At 41.2% G+C, this 25,282-nt stretch overlaps 2 protein-coding genes across 6 annotated transcripts; one reads left to right on the top strand and one right to left on the bottom strand.

Annotated features, from left to right (window-relative positions):
• Positions 1–475: 475 nt before the first annotated feature.
• Positions 476–8,121, bottom strand: stac3 (SH3 and cysteine rich domain 3). 3 transcript variants are annotated; one of them, XM_031286903.2, is made up of 13 exons: positions 7,754–8,121; positions 6,743–6,783; positions 6,169–6,247; positions 5,343–5,496; positions 5,103–5,200; positions 4,301–4,361; positions 4,042–4,139; positions 3,764–3,833; positions 3,446–3,495; positions 3,227–3,309; positions 2,878–2,929; positions 1,962–2,099; positions 476–1,806 (listed from the first exon to the last, which is right to left on the bottom strand). In XM_031286903.2, the coding sequence occupies exons 2-13, from the start codon at positions 6,748–6,750 to the stop codon at positions 1,699–1,701; spliced, it is 999 nt and encodes a 332-aa protein (XP_031142763.1). In that variant the 5' UTR covers positions 6,751–6,783; positions 7,754–8,121; the 3' UTR covers positions 476–1,698. The 3 variants fall into 3 exon arrangements, with proteins under 3 accessions (XP_031142763.1, XP_035864348.1, XP_031142762.1); XM_036008455.1 differs by having other exon boundaries at positions 1,089–1,806; positions 7,833–8,121; XM_031286902.2 differs by having other exon boundaries at positions 1,089–1,806; positions 7,837–8,121.
• A 1,263-nt stretch (positions 8,122–9,384) lies between these two features.
• Positions 9,385–25,258, top strand: mbd6 (methyl-CpG binding domain protein 6). Of its 3 annotated transcripts, none has more exons than XM_031286926.2 (13): positions 9,385–9,622; positions 10,592–10,816; positions 11,626–11,765; positions 12,978–13,080; positions 13,631–13,802; positions 14,698–17,118; positions 17,529–18,529; positions 19,170–19,278; positions 19,462–19,607; positions 20,139–20,897; positions 21,092–21,144; positions 21,285–21,351; positions 23,729–25,258. In XM_031286926.2, exons 3-13 carry the CDS (start codon positions 11,650–11,652, stop codon positions 23,798–23,800), a joined length of 5,019 nt encoding a protein of 1,672 aa, XP_031142786.1. In that variant the 5' UTR covers positions 9,385–9,622; positions 10,592–10,816; positions 11,626–11,649; the 3' UTR covers positions 23,801–25,258. The 3 variants fall into 3 exon arrangements, with proteins under 3 accessions (XP_031142786.1, XP_031142787.1, XP_031142789.1); XM_031286927.2 differs by lacking the exon at positions 9,385–9,622 and adding an exon at positions 9,650–9,998; XM_031286929.2 differs by lacking the exons at positions 9,385–9,622; positions 10,592–10,816 and adding an exon at positions 12,005–12,200 and having other exon boundaries at positions 11,645–11,765.
• Positions 25,259–25,282: the final 24 nt, after the last annotated feature.

The following is a 25,282-nucleotide window of genomic DNA, read 5'->3' as shown; positions in this document are numbered from 1 at the left end:
TCTGAGAGGCTTTGGAGCTATGAGCTCTTGTGCCACAGCTGGTTTTCAACAAGTGCAATTTTGTGAAATTTCATTAACAGTCTTTTGTTGTGTGCTCTCTTGTCATAAAGATGGGCTACTCTTTGTCTTACATTCTTCTCTGTTTGACATGTTCAAACCTTGAGTTAAGGTTGCAAAAAACAGAAACTGACACGAGTAAGGCAAAAATGTATGAGTAAAGCTGGATTTGTAGTCTTTAGTTTCCTTTTTGATGAAAGTTATTGGTTATATTTTATTATCACTAGTATTTTACACTCACCACTATGTAGCATCTATATATTTTGGTAATCAAGTTGCAATAAAAAATTGTGAAGAGTGTATGTTGTTGTTTTCTGCATTGTTCCTGGATTTATTTTGAATTCTTAGCTGTCATTAAATTTGGGGAACGTTGAGGGAGGAAGCAGATTGAGTATGGAGGAAAGATATACAGTAGGCGATATTGATGCATTTTATTTAGAAGGATATTTGCTGCTGGGTCACATGATGTTTTTCTGTCCAGAGTTGATAATCCCACTCCAACTTCAAACTCAATTTTAACTGGATTGCAGCTGCCAGTCTTAACATAAATACAGGATATGATGTGAGTTAAAACGCCATTGTAAGCTATGGATAACTTGCAGCAACAGTAACAAGTGCTACTATCCAGCACATCAAGAGAGGCCCCTCTGCATCTCTCTGTCTCTTCCTTTGTTTTTAAATACCACATTGCCTTTTTTGGAAACATATTAAAGGATGTTTCACAGGAACTTTTTAAGTGCACTTCAGGTTTCCTTTTTGAAACATTTAAACTTCAGGCATTCAATTTATTAGCAGCAAATAGTGTAAACATTTGAGACCATTCTGAGCAGTATTTCTGTTTTTATACACAATTTGTTTTCATATAGCCTTTCTTCAGTTTGTCAGGTTAACGTGAAATTTTGTACAAGCCCAATCTAGGAAATTGTCTTTGCACTGTTCACTCTTTTTGTTAACATAATGTACATGTTGAAATGGCTTTGGACCCTATAGTATTTATAAGTAACTATATAGGACCTAGAGAGCCTTGAAAATGGCAGCAAACAAGTCTTTCGATATTTTATTAGACAATAATAACTATCATAAAAATACTTAGCCTGAAAGTACAATGAAGGGTACTCAGAGGTTTTGTTATGGCCAAACTTAAATAATATGCTGTGAGATGTAACATGAACTCTCTTTGTCCACTTTGTCAAATTGATTTAGAATGAATGAGTTAGAGTTAATTGTCTGCCTTCATATCAATAATGCATTCATTTATGACCTCTCGCAAGCTCTCCAGGTTGTCTCAATTGTTCTCCTTTATGCTAGCTATAATCGCTGTAGTAACTTAAGGGATCTGACCTTTGTTTTACCATGCTAGTCACGACAAAGCCAATACATCACCTGATTGCCTCTTACAAATATTTTAATGTATGTGAATCATTATTCTCTCCTTTCTCATGCTTCACTTTGTGTCAAAGTCACAGATACATCACAGGAAATACATTTCTGCTGTGACAGACACAAAAAGAGCTCATTTTGATATTTTGTTTTGGTTAACAACTATAGAAAAGATCAGGAGGATCTTCTGAACAGTGATGTCTCCAATTTTTGCTACTTTTTAAAGTGTGTTGCAGGCTCTTTCATTGCATGTCGTGCTTTTTATGTCACAGTGATCTCCTCCAGCAGATCAGCAGGGAAGTAGCCCAGCTTGCGTCCAGTGCTGACCTTCAAGTAGCCGCCTTTCTCGTCTCCTTTCTTAACCACAATCTGAAACACAGAGTGACAACAGCAGATGAATTGATTCACCATGCACCAATTGTACTGTATGTGTTGATACTACAACTGTTATAACAGTTATTTTGTCAGTAAAACATTAACAAGTTTAGCAAAACACACAGACACACACACATTAGTGCAGTTACCTGATCTTTCTTCAGTGTGATTTGACCCATCTCTCTGTTCCCTACGAAGGAACGTAACACCTTAAAAACTCTTTCTGATGCACGCACTTTTATGAGGTAGTTGGTGGGGAAGTAGCCCGACTTGTCCCCCATCTTTCCCTGAAATAGAGAGTGAACAGACTTTGAGTTCATTCTCTACAGAAAAGGAGAATGACAAAAGGGACACGACTGAAACTGGTTTACCATAAAACTGAAACAGCACATTTCAAGGGTTTAAATGAAATCCTTTCTGTGCTTCTCCTCATAGTTGTCAGATTCATCTACCAACCCTTATAGAGCTGGCTCAGGTTTGCCCTGGACCAGCACTTAGTTATGTTATAGTTTTAGACTGCCGGGGGACTTCCTTTGACACACTGAGCTCCTCTCTCTCTTTCCATCTGTGTACACTCATGCCCCAGAAATGCTTGTTACTAATTTAGCTCTGGGGAGCTTATTCCCCGGAGTCCTTACGTTTTCTCGCCTCACAGTTTTCCTTGGATAAGTACGGCACCTAAATCATGGTTGCAGCTTGGTCCTGCTCGGCGCCCTGCTACGCCCTGCAGTGCCCTGCTACGCCATGAACTACTACAGCCACTATTTCTAGTCATAGTTCCATTATCTTTATTGCACTGTTCATCGTACCCCAAACCGGCACCGGCAGACAACCGCCCACCAAGAGGCTGGGTCTGTCCGAGGTTTCTGCCTAAAAGGAAGTTTTTCCCTTGCCACTGTTGCACTAAATGCTTGCTCTTGGGGGAATTATTGGAATTGTTGGGTCTTGGTAAATTATAGAGTGTGGTCTAGACCTACTCTATCTGTAAAGTGTCTTGAAATAACTCTTGTTAGTTGATTTGATACTATAAATAAAATTGAATTGAATTGAAGTAAAAGAACTCACCCTCCACCACTCTTCATTGGAGTCATCCAGTACTGTGATACGATCACCAGGGCTAATACACACACACACACACACACACACACACACACACACACACACACACACACACACACACACACAACACACATCACACACACACACACACACACACACACACACACACACACACACACACACACACACACACACACACACATAATAAACATAAATGTCTTTTAACAATTACATTTGGATATAAAAAGTGTAGTGTAGTGAACATTGAGGTAGGTTTAATTGAATAAAAAATGCTTTGTACTGCACGTAATTTGGCTTCTGCATGTTGGGAAATATTTGCATCTTTCAAACGTACTGGAAGTCAAGATCGTCTTTCTCTATGGCCTTGAAGCGGTAGAGAGCCAGGTAATAGTGGGTCTGGGAGAATGTACCTTTACTCTGTTGACAAAACAGCACAGATGCTACTGCATATGACAACTGAAGTATAACAAACACATGTACTGTATTACAGCCGGTAGATAGAATCAGTACTTTTAGTAGCTGCTTGAGAGTGCAACTGAACATTTTTTCTTACTTTGTCATCTGCTTTGTCTCCTCCTTTCTCCTTCTTATCATCAGGTTTCCCTGTATGAACATCAGAGTAATCAACACATTTCTTGCTTATGTTTTAAATCCACTTATGTTATCTTCACTATTTTGGGTACGTAACATCTTTGTTGAATTTGTGACTTTTTAATTTGTTTTGCACTTTAAAGAAAACACATTTTGTGAAGTTTTTAAAATGTTTATGAATTCCATGAAAGAATGTGCAATTTTTTTTTATTCCTATAACCACAACTAGCGTAGTCTATACCACAGAGAACTTCTAACGATCATAATATTTTCTTTGTACCTTCTCCTCCCTCCTCGTTCTCTTTGGGCCGTTGGTTCTCCTCTTCTTCTTCCTCCATCATCACCATCAGCTAAGGGGAAAACATTGTTAATCAGAACCGTACCGTATCATATTTTATATTCTTTCTAAACAATATATTTGCTGTAATACCTTTATGGGTGGATTCATGCTTCACCAATTTCCTCTACTGGTGTGAGGCAAATTTAATGAATGACTTAAAAACATTATCTGAGGATTTTAGGCTTTGCCGTTTGATAACAAGTTTATTGTACACTCACATTTTTCTTGTCATTTTCATTCTTTTTGCGCTCCTTATTTGCCATGATGACACCGACACGCAGGGTGTCAAAGACTGGGTCGTTCCGGTTCGGGTTGTCTGGTCACAGACAGAGTAGTTAGCCAGAAAATTAAATTATAGTACTGCTAATTAGATTATACACTTTATCACAAATAGGCTGTACTCTTCACGAAAATCTAAAGATAAAAGGTTAAGAAGCCTAGATATACATGAGACATATTGTCATTCAGTGGACTCACTTGGATCTGGTATGTCACTGCTGTACAGCGGGGAGCTGTAGGCCCTTCTGAAGCCAGGTGGCTACAGGAAACAAATAGAGCACATCAAGTTTCACTATTTCCAGCTACTTTAGTTATGAATATATGACTCACCAAGGGTAAAGTCATGGGAATCTGTATACATTTTAGTGGTCTACAGTACTACTGTCTAGATCAGAGATTTTCAACAGGGGGTACGGGACCCCTAGGGGGTCCTCAGAGTTGCTGCAGGGGGGCCACCAAATTATTGTTAGATAGTTAAAAAAAAAAAAAAAATATATATATATATATATATATATATATATATATACGTATGTCTGAAAATATACATTACCATGAATCCAAAATATTATTTTTTAAAGATAAATCTTTTTTTTTTAATTTACACAACATTGATGATAGGCTTACTAGCCTATAGGTAGATAGCCATAACGTAGCCATAAGGTAGCCATCCACAGATACAGTTAAGCTTAAGGATTCACTGTGCCACATATTAACATTAAAACATGATGTATAAATATATGAATAATTTAACAATTATTATTTTAATAGCTTAGTATTGTATGCACCATAAAAAGGTTTGTGTAAAGGCTTTAGGCCGCCTTGTTGTAGGCCCAGTTTAATTTGCAACTCAATTTTATACAATAGAAATGGTAAGGGGTCCCTGCTCCATCTCTTTATCAGCTGAAGGGGCCTTGGCCTAAAAAACTTTGAAGACCCCTGGTCTAGATACAGTGCATTGTTGTTTTATATAGAGCATGAGAGCAGAAGCACCAGGACTCACAATTTTGCCAAAGCACTTCTGGAACTCGACATAGGACTGACATGAGTGGTGGATGTTGGTCTTGCAGTTTTTACACCTCAGAGCAAACTTGTTGTTCACTGAAAAATGAACAAATGAACAGCAACTGGGTCAGTCAGACACTGAGATTCAAAATGATATGTAGAAAACATGTATACTATATATACACAATGTGTATATACATACACACATGTATAAGAAAGTATGATTTCAAATACATACAGACTATCATACGAGCGCAGACGTCACAGAACTTGGGTTTTTTGCAGTAGTGGTCCTTGAACTTGTGGGGTTTGTCGTTGATTCGGACAACAGGAGGAGGAGGTTCTGGTTCCTTCTCCTCCACCTCCACCTCCTCATCATATATGAAATAGACCTGGACACACAAAGGGCATATCTCAGTCATTTACTAAACACAATACAAGGGCAAAGTTTTTATGATTCCAGGGAAGTATTGCCTGCAAGGGGAAAGAATTTGATTAGAAAAGGACAGTGATTAAGAGTCAAAGTTGTCTTGCTCTTGTGTCGCCCACTTTGTCATTTGATATCCCTTTTGTATAAAATCATGATGCATATTTTGCATTGTGTAGAGTTTTCTGCTATAAAAATGGTTGGTTTAAAAAATAATGTACCCACCAAAACAAATGACCGGTCCAGAGTCAGTATTATTTCTGTGTAAAAGTCTGTTCTGAAGAGGACGGCCATTGAATTGTGCATCTTCTTTTAAAGTGACTTCTATTGGATTTAACCATAACTACGGTGAAGTATTCTAAGGATGTGCACTCACAGTCACTTATGTCATGTGATATTAAACAAGATTTGCTTCATCTTCTACTTTTTTGTGTCTTCTAACAGTAGTCGTCCCTCACAGATCAGCCAGCAGCGTTACTTTATCCCACAGGGGATACAAGACAGAAACACTTAAGCCAAGGCTTATATTTTTCCAGTGGACGCTGCACTGAGTTCCTGTTGCAGCTGGTGACTATTTTAAACCAACCCGGGAATGGTACTGCTAACAGTGGGGGGTTGACATGGTCCTGTCACTCACTGTGTCTCCGTCCTCTCTCACTACGTTGTCAGGAGCTGGAGGGTTGTCATGGAAATCCACAGAGTTTTTGTCTTCCTCCCTGACACACACACACACACACACACACACACACACACACACACACACAAAGAAAAAAAAATACGAAGCCATGAGCCATCAAATCATGAATGCTGCTACATTCATTACTTTCATGTGAAAAGTTTGTCTCTCTATGTGTTAACTTTTTTTCTCCGTTTTTAAACATGTAACACTTATACAGGACATGTGAACATAAAAATTGCCAAAGATGGGGTTAGAAGGTTTTCACAGTACAACCTCATAGAGTGACCTGATGTAACCGACATGCTTTGTGCTGATATCAAATTGCCATTCCACCTCAAAATAGTTGAGTGTTATTTATTATTATTTATGGCACATTTTCTCAAATTAACATGGAGCTTCTTTATCATTATTGTTTAGGAGGGGTTTTGTACTGCATGCGTGTTTTTTGGTTAAGAGGTGCAGGCAGGCAAAGTAGAGCAAGCAATATATTCGTATTGTAGAGGTAATTGGACTGGTTTCAGGAAATACTCACTGGTCCATGATGTTTGGTGGATAATGTCAGCACGGCCCCACCTACAAAGATAAATACATATTTATTACTTTTTCTAAAGCAAATAATTGTGAAGAGTTTTGCAAAAAGTAATGCAGATTAATGATATCAGGGATAAATGGTTAAAGATGATCTTATCTTATACGTTTTTGAAGCAGTTTAAAATGTTTTAGTAGGTTGTGTACTCTATTTGCCCTAGTGGGGGGAAAAATGGAAAAACAAGCAATTTATTAAAGAACTAAACGTCTGTCTTGTTTCTCTTTAACCTCAAATACAGTGCATAAAAAGTTTTTTTTTTTTTTTTTTTAACTATTTCAGCTGTTGTATGGCATGGTTGGTAAAATCAACACGTACCACAAGCCATATGTGCATATTTAAAATGTTCATAGAGACACAACTGAATAAAGTAAGATTTTATTTAGCATTTATAATTGTCATGTATGAATGTTGGCATGGCACCCAGTGTTTTATCTTTATCTTGTATCTTCTATAAGAGGATAATGATTTAAAAAAATATATACACAGCGGAATTATATGTGGTGTTTGTTATGTGGAGATTAGCATAAACAGTTGTTTGAAACACAGCTCACACAGATATATTTAAATAGATATATTCTTTTTTTTTATAGATATATTTTTGTGTCTGTATTACCAAAAAAGTTTCATGTATGTACTCGCAGACACACAAACTGTGAGTGTACTTGTCTGCTTGACCCAAACTATTCTAGGGTTGTGAAATTCAATCTCATCACAGCTAAATTTGGGTGCCTCTGGCAGTCAGGACAAGAAGAGCAAAATTCTCGAAAGTATGACAGCAATAAAAATCAGTCTTTGTGATTTGGCAAAACTATCTTAATACTGCAGTTATTCATAGTATTTCACAGCTTTATGTTACTGCATTACTGAAATTAAATTATATAAACTGACGTACATGCTTTTGTCGTGCAAATATATTTTGTAATGGGATAACTCAAACTTCAAACTGAAACATACCTTTTGTCAAAATTCACGCGGCTCAGAGAAGAAATGACAACATTCAGAGTGTGGGTAAATCTGTCTGTGAGTGAGTCCTTTACCTGCTGCCGATGACTGGAGCGCTGGACGACCAGTGGGTCTGAGTCTGACAAACCAGCCGAGCAACTTGTCTCCTCACTTCAGGCCCCCTGAATTATGTGTCAACACTCGCACAGTCTGGGTCTTTTCTCTATTCCCTCTGTAGCATCTTTTGGTGATTTCCAAAGGGATTTTAGGCTCGGGTGTGATGCATATGTCTGTATACTCGCATACCTATCTATGCTTTCGTGTGTGTTTGTATGTGTGTTTGTGTGCGTGCTAGGCTGAGCACTCATATGTCAAGCTGACTGTTTGCAACAGCTGGGGACCTCAGAGTGAGCACCGATGACGAGGGGAAATCAGATACCTTTTCTCCCTCTGTCTTCATGCTGCTCACGGTCCTTGTCCTTTTATCCCTGGGAGACCAAGAACAATACATAAACCTGTGCATCACCTTTTATTATTAAACATTTTATCTGATAGTTCACATCAGTTTTCACAGCAGATAACAGAACAGTTGATTAAGTCACAGGGACCCTGATTGTGGAGGTTTTCAGAGGTGGGTCATGGGGTCTCAAAAACCAATTTTTTTCCCCTTCATGTTTGGTGCATGAAAGTGCACCGCAAATGTGTGTTTTGATGGTTCACCTGAAAATAAAAGGTTTGTCCTGTTGGAGGTGCTATAGGTAACATCAGGTCACCGAACTCAGGGCCAGAATAACCATCTCGGGGTAAACATGAGCTGTGGGCCTCTGACCACTAAACCAGTGTTTATGTATTAGCCTACATTTTGGTAACTTAATAAGGCACAAATATATATTTTGGAACTAACACCATGCAAGCCTGAAACTGAATTAATGAAGGCTACTTTTAAACTAATAATCAATAATCTTGAGGGCCCCACTACAAGAGTAATGATTCAGATGTCACCTTAAGGCCTTCATCATTTCAGTTTATATTGTGCTTTAATGTGCATACAGTATTACCAAACTAATTTGTAATTAATCTAACTACCACACACTAATTGCCATATGGTGAAGCTGGAGCCTTTGGGCCCCCTGAGGGTCTGGGGCCCCAGGGCAGTTGCCTGCTTTACTAGGTTGCTTATTTCTTTACTACAATCAGTGTATGCTTTCTGAAATATGTTAATCACAGACAACACCAAACACACACAAACAAGGTAATAACTTTACTGCCTTGACAGACATTTCTATAATGTGACAATGAGGTAGTCTATGCACGGAAGTATTATTATATTTAGAGCAAACATGAAAACATGAAAGGGCCCTCTGAGCAGCAGTAGGCCTATATAATGTGATATGCATTGATAAATTGTACACATTGAAATAGGCCTACATTTTTAACTTACATTTAATTTCTGTATCTTGATAAACAATATGTTATCTGGGCTACAATTCAGCGTAGACAGGTGCTCATTAGTCCATTATTGTGAACTGCAGACATGTATCACGGGCCTATTATTATTCTCATTATCATGTCCTCTATCAAGGAGCTCCGCACTGATTTCTGTCTGGAACACTACAAAGGTCCCGTTGCATGTCGGGTACAATACTCCCTGAGCGCTGAATGCGCATGCCCGACAGAAAACTCCATTATTTTTTTGCTCGGAATCTGTAAGAAAAAAAAAACAGTGGGAAACTGTGAATTTGGGATTACATGGATCGCTATGGTTGTCGGAATACATTTGAATGCTAGACGGTTTAGGAGAGCAGAGACCAAAGCAACGGCTGGATAACTGTGCACCGGTGCGGGACATCCTTCAGTCTTGTTGGGACACTCCACAATCAAGTAAATTCAGCCAGTTAGCTCTGTTAGCCTAGCTGATAGCGTTAGCCCCGAGATACCAGGCGCAGTAAAATGAAGCGTTATTGCCCTTTGTTTTTAAATCGGAATGGCAGACGTTGCATAAACGCTTAGAGCTGATTGACTGCGCCGATACGCGTTTTGAATGATGAAATTGTTCGTTTTACAGTTAATTATTAAAGTATCGGCCGTTTTCAAAACATTATCTGGCTAGTCCGTTAGCTTGACAGCTAACTCCTGATTCTCCCGCGAGCCAGAAAAGCGAGTATCCAAAACTTGGCCAACACAGAGAGCTTGACGCGCAGAAACAGGTTCATAGGTCCTGCTAACATTACCAATGTTGGCGAACGGCTGTCAATAAGTAAGTGCAATCTGGTGATCAAATTCATAGGGGGTTTTCTGCGAAGCAGTATTGCGTCTGGCTCGTTTCTTGTAACCGTAGCTAAGAAGCAAGACTTTTACATCGGATTGTTTTGTGCGCCTGACAGCTGTCACGACAACATAGTACAAAGTAGGGTAGCTTGCTAGCTTAGCTGTTAGCCTAGCTGCTAGCCTGCCGTTATCAGTCGTTTAAGTTGGTGAGAGTGCTGCACACTGCAGATATGTCGACTTAATCTCAACTACGACTTCCATCGAGATTGTATTTCAAGTTCTTTTCATGTTGCCAGCGCGTTAGCTTGTATGTTGTTTGTTGGAAAGGCAGCTGCTTATATCGTAGCTAAACATCCAGTAAACCACGGGCCTATCCAAACACACCCTCCCACTTCAAAGTAGCCGCAGCTTGCTCTGAAGTTGTATTCTTTTTGAGAGTAATGGAAGAGTAATGCATCTGATGTAATCATTTTTGGAAATATGCTTGGAACACATTAACTGCAAGAAATGGTTTGTTACATGAATTATTTACCCTAGTTGTCCCTGTCAGATTACATAATCCACCTCCACCTTTCTTTGCAGGCTCTCCATCTTCATCCAAGACCCTACTCTAATGTAAACTCAACAAATACACCTGCAGGAGTTATCATCTTATTTGAGGATTTGCGTCGAAGTTGAGATAAGTCCAGGTGTTTGGGCATCAAGTCAGATTTTACTGGCAGTCTGTGTGCTTCTAACCTACCAGCATGTACATTGGACAGTGGATACCCTAGCCAAAACAGATCCTGGCTTCTCAAAGATGACAAGGTATGCTAAATTTGCTTTATTTATTCTATTTTTTATTACTTAACCTTGACAGCAAACCAGAACTTTTTTCCTTTTGTCTTGGCCACACCCAGTGGTGATATGTTTATGTTTTGGGTTTCTACATTAATTAGACTCCCGAATTGTAAGGAGCACACACAAAGGAGTAAAGTAAATGTTGAGCACTTTGACAGACCTTTTTGGGCACATAAAGGACAGCTAAAAAGTACACTTTCAGTAATTGACTTTAAAAACGTGCAATACATTTAATTGGCAGCCCTTATTATATAGCATTCTTCATGAAAATTAGGCTGATGTCATCATGGTGCCGAGGTTACATTTTGTAATATTTGATGTGTGACGTTGACATTTGGTGTTGTGTAATCAGATGGATGTGGCCTACACATTTGGCATGCAGGTTAAAGAACACTGATATCCTGAAGACTTCAACACAGACATTCCTTCATCTATTTTATGCATGCATGTGTTTACTTATTTAGTGACTCACAGTGAGGCACAACAAACCACATACAACTACATGCATACATACATTTTTAAAAGAAGTTCAGCTCAATTGTGAGCCTTTGCAGATTTTGGGCCGTACTAAAAAACTTGACTGTTTTTAAAGCTCTGGTAAGGTGACATTCCAAAATTATATTGAAATGTGATACAGACTATACATTTAAATTGAAAGATTACAATAGTAAATTCAGTTTTGAATACTACTGACGCTGTAGTACGTCTTTAAACAAATGTAACTTCATTTTATGGGATTAAAGAAAGATGTATCAACACTTTGCTGCTTTTCCAAGGTGCTGGCAGGCCGCAGCTACAAAATGATGGGAGGCACTGAGACTGTCAGTGGGGACAAGGATGGGGTCCACACCACTGCAATACACGTCCCCATCGGCTGGCAGAGGAGAGTGGAGGGCGGGCAGGTGATCTATGTCAGGTGCGTTGGTTCAGTTGAAGGCTTATTGCTGATGTTTATTCATCTTTGGAGAAAAGATTTTAATGTGAAGGTATAAAAATGTAACGTGACGCGCCAGATGGTTTGTTAACAGAACCATCTGAGAATCCGTGATTGGAAACTGTTTGGGAAAGGGCTGTCACTTTCAAAAAAAATACCTGCCAGGTGATTGGATGAACCATCTGTCTATCACGTTCGCCATTGTTGTTTTGAACAAACAGTGGCAGTCGTCACACACACCTAAACCACGGCCGTAGCTGCCAGTAACTCCTCACAGGGTGCTGATTGGTTCGGTCCGCTGCTCTGCGGACACAAACATATTACTTGAAGCCTGACAAGATGGATTTTCGTGTGATATGTGTTCCTGCGATTCTCGCATGATCTCGTGATTTTGCGAGAATCCAGCTGCTGTGCAAGGTAAATATGAAAGTATACATGCATGAATGTGTGTATCATTTGTTCTGGAGAAATAGGAATGCTGGTTTTGCCAACATATTTGGAGGGATATTACTGGCAAAGAAGACTGTGGCTTCTGTGGGTTTGTTTGAGAAATCAGTATTTTTTTTTTTCTAATAAAGACCTTCATTTCCCTTATTTTCCTTGGCCAGCTCAGATCGGAAGAGTTTAATTCAATTTGATTTAATACACATTTTTCATTGAACAGTGGTTTGGATCTTGCTCAAAATAAAAGTGTGTGAAATATGAAATTGCTTAGGACCACTAACCATCTGAAGAAAGAGTCAGGTTTTTTTCAAGCCTGTCAAATGAAGAGAAGCTTGATTGTATAAGCAGCAATGCGCTTGATAATATAATATAACAATATCGTATTCATATCACAATCTATATCACAATTCTTTCTTTCTTTCTTTCTTTCTTTTTCTTTCTTTCTTTCTCTCTTTGTTTATTTGTTTCTTTCTTCCTTCTGTCCGTCCTTCCCTGTGCTATGCGCCTATATGTGACGCTTACGCGCCTGGTGTTTTTACTGTTAAACACTACATCTTTCAGTTTCTATACGTAGCCTTGTAGAAGTGCTTGAATTGTTCAAATCTCCATAAGATGTATATATGAGATCTTAAGTTGTGTGTTCAGCTTTGCAACTTAGATCTTTGGTGGGCTTTGAACATATCTGTGTTCATATTTTTTCAGTGTGCTTAGAGTTTTCTGTTACAGTTTGTCTCTGTCTTCTGTCTATAGTCCCAGTAGCACTGCCCTATCCTCTCTGGACGAGGTCAAGACCTATCTGTTGACTGATGGCACCTGCAAATGTGGTCTTGAGTGTCCACTCATCATCCATAAGGTAAAGCCGGTCTATAAGTTTTAAGTGTGTGTGTGTGTGTGTGTGTGTGTGTGTGTGTGTGTGGTAAGCCTTGGCAATACAGACAAAATACACACATTATAGGGTTTTAAGATTTAGTAACTCTGTGACATTATACACATATTTTAACAGCATGGCCATGACCTTTTAATTTCTTCAAACTTTTTGATCAGTGTGGTGGGTTTTTGTTCACACACTGAGGATATCAATGCATGCTGTTTTGATATTGCTGTAGGCAACACGACTTAAACTAGCTTCTAATAACAGACATGTTTGCATAGAGAAATTGTAAAATGTATTAAATTAATATCTATGACTAACTTTTCACTAACTCCGCAACTGTGTGGAATCATGGCTAACCTTTTCATCATAAAAATATGAGTGCGGAGAGTCTGCAATGATCCTTGTGGGACTATGCCTATTATGAGTGTAAAATACCCAACTAGTGCCCTTAATTGTCCTAAGTTTTGATGAAATGTTATGCAAAGAGTCCTATCTAAATTCTGTCTGATCCTCCTTTATCTGGTAACAGGTTTTCAACTTCACTGTGGGAGTGAAGGTGGAGCAGCACATCCAGCCATTAGGCAAAGCAGAGCAGGACATGACCAAACTGTGTAACCACCGCAGGAAAGTGGTGGCGATGGCTGCTCTGTGTCGGAGTATGCAGGCCTCACAGCTGCCCTTTGCCAACCTTCATCATCCAGGTACATTTTGAAGCACTGAGACATGCTACTCTTGTACCTGTGTACTATCAAACAGTGTGTAAAAAGAAATCTATACTCATACTTCTATATACTTCTATACTAATTTCTACAGATTCACTTAATGGATGCTGATCGGCATCATTATTAATTTGTAAGGTTTCTCTAGTTTATGTGTGTTAGATTATAACAAAAAACACCAAATTATTATATTGATTTGAGTGTGCTGTGTGTGCAGTAATGTAAGAGACCTGCAATTAGACTATGATCTTGCAGGTCATGGTTGGTGTTGGGCCCAGGACCCAACACAAATTTACTCTGTGTGTGGGAGCGCTTTGTCAGTATCATCATCATTGTGGGATGAATTAGAGATGGAAATTTAATTTATGAAAGTATGAGAGGCTGTTATTATTGGGCTTAACCACACATGTAAATACATTGTCCTCCAGTAAACCACATGCTTCCGAAATACAGAATCAGATGTTTCCATTTAGTGTCTCCCTCACTTTCCTTTACCCCCCATTTCCTTTCTCTTTCTGAAGTCTTCCGATGTCCGTGCTTAGATAGACTTTTTTATTTATTTTGATTAAACCAGTATGAACTGAAACAGCTAAATGTCTTATTTCCCTGTGGTAAGGGCCCGACAGATGTTTAATAGAAAACATTTTTTATGGTGTGTGATCAGAATCACCACAGGAGTGGGCGGGAGTAGGATGTTTTCCAATTACCTCAAGCATCAAAATCAAACATCCAAATGCTCCTCCTGAGCACTTGGATATGGCAGAAGTTTAATTTTCAGTATTCAGTTCATAGACTGTATGCAATACCTTTTTTATGAAAGTGACTTCCCCATAACCCATTGTGTGTTTGTGTGTGTGGCGTGTTGTGTGTCTTTCAGAGATGAGCAGTGGAGTGGACAGCCGCAATTCAAAGCGAGTACTTGTTGAGCAGGAAGAAGAGGACCATGGCATTTACCATCCCAAACTCCATCCGGCCCCAGCTCGACCCCACAGCAACATCCACATAAACCCCTGTGCCAGCCCCAAATCTTCCTACCACTTTATTTACCCTTACAATGGTTCCTCCCCTGTCCTTCACACAGGCACACACTCTCACCACCCCCTCGATGCTTTGAGAAGGCTTCCCCATCCTCCTCCTGTTCTTGTCTCCTCCACCTCCTCCTCCTCCACCTCCTCATTCCCAGCGTACAGCGTTGCCCAGAGGTCACCCCGCACCCCCACACCTCAAGGTCAAAGAACACCCAAAACCCCCGAGACTCCGGGTTCTCCTCGGCACGGGCCCCTCTCTTCACCTCCTCCCTCCTCCCCTATGGCCATGGGTGGTGGAGGAAGAGGAGCACAGACTCACGCTCATCATCCTCATGGTGTCATTGTGGGAGGCTCCCCCCTCTCTCGCTCTCCCTCTCCCTCTGTCAATAACATGAACTGTGTGTCTCCTCACCAGCGGTCCCGCCACCCTTCAGCTTCTCCTTCCGCTCTCTCTGATCATGGAGGAGGCTCAACAGCAGCAGGAGGTGGACTGATGGGAAGTAACTTGCCTCAGAGGAGGAAATCCACCTCTTCCTCTCCACACTCTCCTCTCCATGGCTCCCCAAATCCCAGCCCCCACTTTCCCAAGTACAAGCTGGAAGACATCTTGGAGCAGTTTAAGAACTCAGGCAACGGCAGCACTAATAACCACCACCTCCTAATCCCTAATAACCCCTCCTCACTGACCAACCAAAGCAGTAGCAACCCTAATGCTCTCTCCTCGAAGCCCTTAAAGAGTGCCATGAGTCCGATTCTTAGCACAGGACCACCAGGTTTTGGGTTGAACTCTGCAGGGACTTCTAGTTTACCTCTGGGGCCATTTCTGAACCACCACCACAGCCATCAGGTCAAGCTGCCACACCCAGCTTCTTTCCCTGCAAGTAGCCTTCTCTCTGCAGCTGCCAAAGCTCAGCTGGCTAACCAGATAACCCAGGGCCCAAGCTCAAATGTGGCCAGCAACCCCGTGAGCTTGCCCTCTTCTCTGGAGGTCTCGAAAGAGGCACAGCAGCAACAGTCATCAAAGGTAACAAACAGCACTTTACATAACAGCCACCCTCCCTCCTCCAATGCTTCTACTAGGCCTCCCCATCCTTCCCTTGCAGCAGCCTCCTCTGTCCTTTTTCCTCCATCCCACTCTCTGGCCCAGTCCCTGGCTTCCTCCTTGCCCCACCTGCCTCCCACAGCAGAGCGCAGTGCGTCGCACAGAAAGAGGCAGCGGCGATCTCCCACAGTGCTCAGCATGCTAAGAGACACCCAGCAGCTGACTAATGGGCTGCGTAAAACCCCGCCAGGAGACGCCGTTTCTGCTACAGTTATCAACTTATCCTCCTCTTCCTCTTCCTTCCCCTCTTCCTCGCACTCCTCCTCTACCTCAGCTGTGCAGAACCAGAATGCTGCCATGTTAGAAAACCACCATCATCATCTCCTCCCCGGGCAGATGCCAAGGCTCCCTGCTCCCCGACAGATGGCACACCTTTCCAGGCCTCCGAGACAAACTGAGGCTCTGGATTTCACTACAGGCCTGACACATTCACCTCTTGGCTTGGACCCTCCAACCCAGCCTCTGTCTGCTCTGTTACACCTGCTCAGTGTGCAGAACGCACAGGCCTCAGCATTGAACTCTGCTTCAGCTCAGCCAGGATCTGTGTCTATTGAAGGAGGTGGACCCACTAATAAACAGAGCCCCAGACGGTCACCCTCTTCTCCCGCCCCTCACTCTAACGTCAGGCACCCACAGACTCGGTCACCGTGCCGAACCAGTAACACTAATCTTCTACCCTCGGTGCTACAGCCGCTTTCTCCTCCCCCCACTTCCTCTCAGTTCAGATCAGTGCAGTCTCAATCACGTCCTCAGCCTACTAAATCAAGTCCTCTACAGAGACATTCTCCTTCTACACTGCTGCCCAACTCAAATTTAGCTTTACACAACAGCATCAGCCCATCGCAGCATACGTTCCCCACTCCCTCAGACAAGCATCAACCGACTGAAAATCACATTCCTACAATAGACTCCGTTTCCCAAGCACCATTGCGGGAAGACTCACCGCAGGCAACGGATATTAGTAGTATTAGCAATCCTACATCAGTGGACTTGAGTCATTCTCAAGGCAGTGTTTCTATGGCGATATCCAGCTCCCCGAAGCCTCTTGACCTTAGCAACCATGTCCTGGCCCTTCTCGCAGCATCATCCACTGTACCCCAGGGAGAGGGCAGCTCCTCCGACCGTACCACTGATGTTGTGATGTCTTCCCAAGAAAATCCAACTGCAGGTGAAAATATTTTTCAGTCTAAAATGTGTTTTTAGTTTGGAAGATAAAACCTTAACTTTGAATACATATTAAAGTAATATGGTTTGTAGATATTTACAACATACTGGAATTGTACCTATGTAGATATCAAGATACTGTCACGTCTTACTCAAAGTGTGATTAATATGAACTGTGTACAGTCATGAGCTATACCTTTTTTAAATCAGGCTTTACAGATGGTTGTATTTCTTAGAATGGTTCAGGGCAAAGGGTACAACAGTTTTCTCATGGTTGCCACCACCATGTCAACCACCACGGTTAAATCCTGTGTAAAACACTGCGTACTGCCAGCTCAAGACCCCTTGTTAACAATTTGTTTACTGATTTATAAGTCAGCCTGAGCAGATGTAAATGACTTATGTGTCCCATAGGGCCAGAGGAGCCTAGATGTGTGGACTCGAAGATCTCCATAGTGACCAAACCTCCAGCAGCCACGAGCCCCGGGCCCGCTTTCTCCTCTCGTCTCGTGGACAATCACAGTCCTCAAACACCTTCAGCTGTGGGCGACTCAACCTCTCCCTTACCTCTGGCAGAGGCCTTCCCCTTCATGAACCAAGAGCAGCTGCTTCAGCTGCTGTCATCCACAGGAGGTCTACCATCCCTCCTGGACCCTACAGTCCTGGCTTCATTGCAACTAGGGGGGCTGTGGTTGGGAGGGCAACATGCGCAGATACCCCCTGCCAATGCACAACCACCACAGACTCTTGCAGAGCAGCAGCAGCAGTTACTGATGCAACAACAAGAGACACAGCAGCAAAACCAGGATCAACAACAGAAGCAACAACAGATTAACAACAATCCTCTGTTTCCCTTGTTGCCCTTGTTGAGTGGTGCCCAAGGGGAACTGCCTCTGAACCTTTTGGGCTTACTAAACCCGCTCCCACCCCCTGCCTCAACCCCTACCCCAGGACAGGAAGCTGATTTAGGGCTAACAGAAAAACCTAGCCTTCAGGCTCTGCTTATGGCCTCCTTGTTGCTCGGGCAACAGCAGACACCTTTGTTACCTCTATCTGGGCTGGGTCAGTTGAGCCAGGTCAGCTTGGAAGTTCCTCTCCAGCAGCCACATAACATCTCCACCACATTGGAGGGTCTCACCCTGGATAAGACCTCTGGCCTCCTGGATCCATCAACCCTATCAGGCGCGGGGCTCTTGGAGGTCGCCCAGAGCCTTCTCCCCATTCCTCCAGGAGCTGAGGGCTCTATCCAAGCCCTCCAGTCTCTGCTCCTTCCTGCCTCTCTTCCTCCTTCCCACGCAACCTTCCTGCCCCTCAGCCCTGCCTTGCTCACTGCTGCCCTGAGCTCTGCCGAACTCCACCCACCTCCCCACACCCAATTAGCTTCTGCACAGCAAACCCAACATACCCAACCTCAGGTAGGCTCCCCTATCTCCTATAGCTATTTCCTCTGAGTTCCTCCTTATTTCCCTAGAAAAACCTGAGCTCATTTCCTTAACTGCTCCATTGTTTCCCCCTGTGTTAGGTGATTCTTTTCTTTAAAACCATCAACTGTTTTCCTTTTTAAAATATGTTTTTTTCTGAATGAGTTTTTAAATGAAGGTCTCCTCAAACTACATAGGTAGTTTGTTTTGGGTTGGTTACAGCCTGTCTATATTAATGTAATTTAGATTTTAATGCACATGTTTTGGAAACAATTTTATATTTGCATTTGAGTCTTGTCTTTCTGTATTTCTTAAACCCCATCTTTTCCTTTTTTTTGATCACTCTTTTGTAATGTGTTTGCCTAAGACTCTAACTCAGTTCAATTCACTTTGTCATTTCCCTGAGTACTTGCATATTCAGAAGAAACGAAAAGTTGTTTCACATCAGTGGTAATTAATAAAAACAGAAATAAATACTTATAAGTTATATTTAAAAACTAATAAAAGAGCTATAAAAAAACAAACGCACACAAACAGACTCTAAAAATAGAGTGCACTATAAAGTGCAGTTCAGTGGTAACTATGTTCAGTAACTAAGCTTTTGTTCTGTCCTCTACTGTACTCTACTCACCAGGTACCCACTGATGCTGGTGTTGACACCCTCATCCCCCTATCTCTTCAAGGCAAGGACAACCCCATCCTCCAACAGTTACTGCCCACTTTGCTTAATTCTGCTGTATTAGGTGAGTTGGTGGCCACCTTGTGTAACACTTCTTTCTAAAGATTAAACTCTGTATGTTAGGAGTAAATTAAAATTATACCAGCAAACACGACCAACTGTTCTCAGTATCAAAACTCTAAACATTGCAGGCGTTATGTAGCAGAAAGCCATTATATCAGCGTATCTATGAAATGTGTCTTTGCAGGAGACCTTTCTGGCATCACAGGCCTCCACAACTTGTTGGGGATTGGAGCAGGTTCCATCCTCCTACCCCCCGTCCAGACCTCTGCTTTGGGCATGCCTCTGCTGCAGGGTCCTGATGGAGCTATCAACTTGCTCAACAACATACAGGTAGGTAACTGGCATTAAGCTTAGTGGATAAAACATTCAGGTAACATGAATTCTCATTCTTAGCCGGCGCTGACCGTCGCTTTCGCCAGTTAAAATGATAAACGTCTTCAGTGGCAGGCTGTATCGCTAATTTAAGTTAATTCTTAATATTTCATTTAATAGTTGTTTATTGTGTAATGTGTAGGTATGTAGATATTTTAAAAGACATGTTTATGTTGAAACAAAATTACAAGAAGTTATGTCTCTCGTTGTATTGGTTTACCCTCTTGTGGACTAATGCGTAAAAATAGATATTCGAATATATATAATAATAATATAATATATACAAACATATGTGTGCTTTTTAAAAGAAATATCCAAACTTTTTTAAACTGTTTTTGACAGCCCTTATGGCAGGAAATGTGTATAGTTAGCTTTTGGATTATTTTGCCTCAGTGAGAAAACTCATTGTTTGTTCCCTCACATATTTTTTGGGACTTCTTTGACAGTTATTGATTGCCACAACTTCATTTTCTCCCTTTTTTCCTCCAGCTAAACCTTGCACCACCCTCAGAAGGAGAGAAGCCAATGACATTGCAGGAAGCACAAAGCCCTGCCCCACAGGAAGACATTCCAGCCTGTCAGATGGCTGCCGAAGTGGTTCCCAGTCCTGTTCCAGCTCCAGTTTTAGCGCCTGCCCAAGAACACACCCCAACCCAGCAGCGGGTATCTGAGGGCAGGTCTGTTATTGATCCTTACACCTCTTTCATGGACACGATTTATACCTCCTTCCTTCAAGTCAGTGCTAAAGAGCAGGAAGGCAGGGCCCACATGGGGCCATCTGACCCCACTTCACCCTTCTGTGCCTTACCACCGGTTTCTTTCCCTGTGGAACACCATACCCCTGTCCCAACTCTGCCCCAGGCAAGTGCCCCAGTCTCCCTCAGCCCACGTCGGGCTTGTTCCCTCCGCAATCCATGCTTATCTCGACTCAGCTTGGAGGCAGCAGCGCATTCCCCAGCCCAGGGGACGCCCAAACCCACTGAGGATGGGTCTACGTCACCCTTACAAAGGAAACCGCTTATGGTAGAGGGGCATACCCACCCAGAGCCTCCTTTGCCATCCATATACTTGGAGGAGGCTAAGACAGACTGTACTGGGCCTGCTGCGGCTGTGTGCCCCTATGTGGAGGCAGGAGTAGATAGGCAGGGGCATCTTCCCCACGTGGGGTACCTCAGTCCCAGGGATGGATGCAGTGGGAGGACCAATGAGGAGACAGCTGGGACATTGCTGCACACCGAACAGGGAAGGGTGAGTGCCTGGGTCTCCTGTTTCCTTTAAATGTATAAACTAGATTTAATATTACAAAGTGGGACTGCATAATTATCCTGCTGAGACACCAGAATTTAATATGGTATGGACCAAAGACTGTAAAAAGAGGAATGTACCACTGATACCTGTAGATGTTTTCATTATTGTTGTGATTTCTTATTTTACCTCCAAAGGATCAAGCCGGAGCAGCTGGTGGAGCCAGAAGAGGAAGGAAAAGGAAACAGACGTAAGTTGTCTTGTTAACCGTTAATGTCTCAGACATGCTCTAGACAGGGAATCGCCTGCGCCTAGCGACTGTTCTATCATGTTTATTTGGTTGTATCGTGCTGTATTGAGTATTCATGTGTTTCTTGCTTTGTGTATCAGGCTACAGAATGTGTTAGAGGATTTCAGAGACATGGATGCTACAACACTAGAGGAAACCAAGGCTACGGTAAGACCCAGCTCCCCCTCAGTGACTATATATATATATATATATATATATATATATATATATATATATATATATATATATATATATATATATATATATATATATATATATATATATATATATATATATATTAGGGCTGTCAATCGATTTAAAAAAATTAATCTAATTAATTACAGACTCTGTGATTAATTAATCGAAATGAATCGCATACATAATTAACGGTCCCTGAACCGATACTTTTTAAGAAAGTAAAACAAGAAAAGAAAACAAAGGGTACTAAACAACAGTCGGTGACATTAAAGAACGGCTTGTTTATTGCTAAGGCCATATGGTCAAAATTAAATGTTGTTTACATTAATAATAATGTATAACAATAACAATAACTTATTTCACTAGTAAATTGCTGTTGAACGACAAAAACAACCACCAAGGACATTTACAATAACTTCAAATGCACCACGAAGCTGTAGTTTACCAGTTTCCTTGAACGCACCGTCTGTGTTGTTTTTCCGACGGCAGCTCGGCAGCTGCAGATTGTTACATCCCGCTGTTGAGTCACAGTAAAACACAGTCAAACTTTACACCGTTTAGCGTTAGCTGTCAGCATTTTAACCGTGTTTAATCCAGCTACTAGCTAGCGGTAGGCTAACGTTAGCTGCTGTCGAGTATAGTGTTAACTAGCTAGCGGTAGGCTAACGTTAGCTGCTGTCGAGTATAGACTTAACTAGCTAGCGGTAGGCTAACGTTAGCTGCTGTTGAGTATAGTGTTAACTAGCGTCACATGCAGCGGTGTTTGTGTTGCCTGTATCGTCTGTTTCAGAGCACCAGAGGGAAGTGCAGACATATCAGTGGCACCAGATTTCGGTAGCCAGGGTTGGCAGGAAGAAGATTTTTACAAGTAAATGTTCCAGTTAATGATCCAGGCAGAACATTCTCGTCTCCCTCCTTCATTTTACAGTCGAATGGTGGCTAGAACGGCTCCGGGTCAAACGTCAATATGGAATGGATTAATCTGCGTTAATCTGCGTTATTTTTTTTTAACGCGTTATTTTTTTCTCAGATTAATTAATCGAAATTAACGCGTTATTTTGACAGCCCTAAAATAAATATATATATATGTATATATCTCTCACACACACACACACACACACAGGTTTCATTATCAGCAGCACTGATTGTCTTCATTACCTCTCACTAGTATTGTCAAACTGTTTTGAGTCAGACAAGCCCCCCCCCTTAGTTTTTAACAAATATGTTACTGTTACTTTCCAAAAGCTTGGATTTTTTTTTTTGCCATGCTAGCACCTGATCCTCTGACTTTTCCTCTTGCACCTCCAGAAGGTTCACATTTGGGATTTTGAGTGAAATGTCTTGACAACTATTGAATGGATTATTATGAAATGTGGTACATACATTCATGTTCGCCTTCATGATGAATCATCAGGTCAAAATTTGAATTTATTCAGTACTTTGTTTTATGACTAAATGCCTGCAAAACATTTCATCAGCCTCAGCTTTACCTAGTTGGCTAATTAGCACTAAAAAGCATCAGCGTGTTAGCATTGTTATTGTGAGCATGTTAGCATGGTGACATTAGCATTTAGAGTACCAAGAGTTACAAATTAATGTAATCCTGTGTGATATTGTCATATCAACAAATGGCTGCTTATCATTTTCCTTTATATGATATACTTTCATTCAAGCAACTGTGAATTAAAGTGTTTTACTTAGCTTGTCCGAAGTGTGCAGAAACACCACAGCAATTTCAGCATAGCACACACCAATTTAAAAGAAAGTCAGAGAATCTTTTCAAAAGCTAAAAAGAAAAGAAAAAATAATTAATTAAAAAGCAGCATTTGAGAAAACAATTTCACCCCAAAGTCCAATTAGTTGTGTTGTTTTAGGAGCTTCATCAGCAGATGGAGATGCCCAGTTGTAGATCTTCAATTTAAAAAAATTTTTTTAGGACTTCTAAAAGCTGAGAGGTTTATTCTTTTTTTTTTTTTTTCGAAACAGCAGGTGAGAAAACAAAAACCTTTTATATGGGCCTTGTGGTGAGATTGTTATCGCAACTGCTGTTTCCAAGCTCACAAAAGGACTTCAAAAAGCTGGGTGCTAAAAACAGAACTGGCAAGAATCCGACATCGGAAGTTTAAAGGCGTAGTATTCTGTCTCTTACACTGCACTCTTAATACCCTGCGAAGGGTGAAAAGCAAATGCTAGATGTGAAGGGTTTGCTAAAGAAGAGAAAGCTTTTTGTTCCATGCTGGGAATAATTGTGTAGTTCTGACTGCGGTGGTACAGTCACTCCACCACTGGGGGTCTGGAAGGAGATGAGGCCAATGTGACTGTAGTTTCTCTCTCTGTCTTGCTCCAGACAGCACTGCTGAAGCCTGAGAGGTCAGTCCGCGGCAGGAGGCGACGAGGCGCCAGGTCCCAGAGGCAGTGATTGGTGGAGGGAGTTGTAAGTCTGAGCTCTTCACCAATCAAAAGGCGGCCAGATACTGCCGCCCCCCACCCCCTCAATCTCTCCACCATCTTCACCACTGTTTAGACCTTTCTTTTTTTTTTTTTTATTCAACTGCACTAATATTATGTCGTTGTCATGTCAACCATTGTTATGGCAACCACTATGAAAAAAAAAAAATAGAGAGATCTAGTCTGAAATGTTAATTTATAAAAAGTGGGAGAAAAAACTTGAGACATTTTGTGGATACTTTTTCACTTCTCTTAGGTCTAGTTCACAAAATAATGGTTGCTTGACATTGTGATCAGATATCTGTTAATTATGGTTGGTGTTAGAATGATATCGATGAGTAAACACAAAAAAAACGAGAGCACTGTTTTCTTCTCATCAGTGTATAACTGAGTCAGGATGAAGCCCAACTACTTGACTGTGCTCTCTGTTGAAAGTGTGGATGTGTGTGTCTTTTTATGTGTCTGAGTGCATGTTGGACAACAGTGCTATTGCTGAGCCCCTCACTGTCCGACCGTTAGTAGAATTTATTTTCATTCTAGTAAACCAGACCCTGTCTGTTTGTAAGATAAAGGGTTCTTTGCAGAGATTCGCAGTGGTTGTGTAAAAAATGTTTTTGAAGGGTTTTCAGAAGGTGCTGTAAGAGAATATAAGAAGGAACAGACATGAGCTTTTCTTTTTCTTTCACAGTATAAAATATATTTTATATGGGACAAGCCAAGGAAATTATGTTCACTGTAACAGGTTTCATGAATCACTTTACATCAACCTCTGGCCACACAGAAAACACCATTTTATCATGATTCCACATGTCCTGTGAGATGTTTTAATAGTTTGTACGTCACTATTAATTTAATGCGAAAAAAAGAAGTTCTTTTGGACACCCACTTTGAAACATGTCATAACACATTCGGATGAGGTAAACCTGACAACATCCAGTTTTTATCGTTTGGAAGGTCCACAACAAATGTGGTAATATTCAGAAAAACCTTCAGCATCATTTGTCACTTTTTGGCAACCCACTTGCTGTCATTTGTTGCTCTGAAGAATTACATGTAGCTGTGGTGTGTTGGAGACTATTTAATATCTGTTGATGCACACCAAAACTTTCACTGCCCAGATATGAAATAAATGTCTGGAAAAGGTATTTCATTTTGAAATGGAATATTTGTCGGAATCCTGAGTTTATACAAAGTACAGTACAGTATGTCCTTTCATTGGCTGAACAAATGGCTGGAAACCTAAAACACAGGGAGCAATGACGTCTTACTGTACGTGAATCTGTTGTGTCCGTGCGTTACTGTGGATTTGGATTAATATCTTCCCTCTGTCTCCTCTCACTGTTTGAGCTCTCCTCCACACACTGCCCTGCCCCAAGAGTACTGGCATCTCTTGCTGTATTTAAAAAAAATAAGATAAAAAAAAAATAAAGAAAAGTGAAAAAGAAAGCAAATT

The sequence above is a fragment of the Sander lucioperca genome, chromosome 12, assembly GCF_008315115.2.
Source record: "Sander lucioperca isolate FBNREF2018 chromosome 12, SLUC_FBN_1.2, whole genome shotgun sequence".
In the NCBI taxonomy this organism is placed as follows: Eukaryota; Metazoa; Chordata; class Actinopteri; order Perciformes; family Percidae; genus Sander; species Sander lucioperca.
The sequence above is the reverse complement of the archived record's forward strand: the minus strand, read 5'-3'. Positions and strand labels throughout refer to the sequence as shown.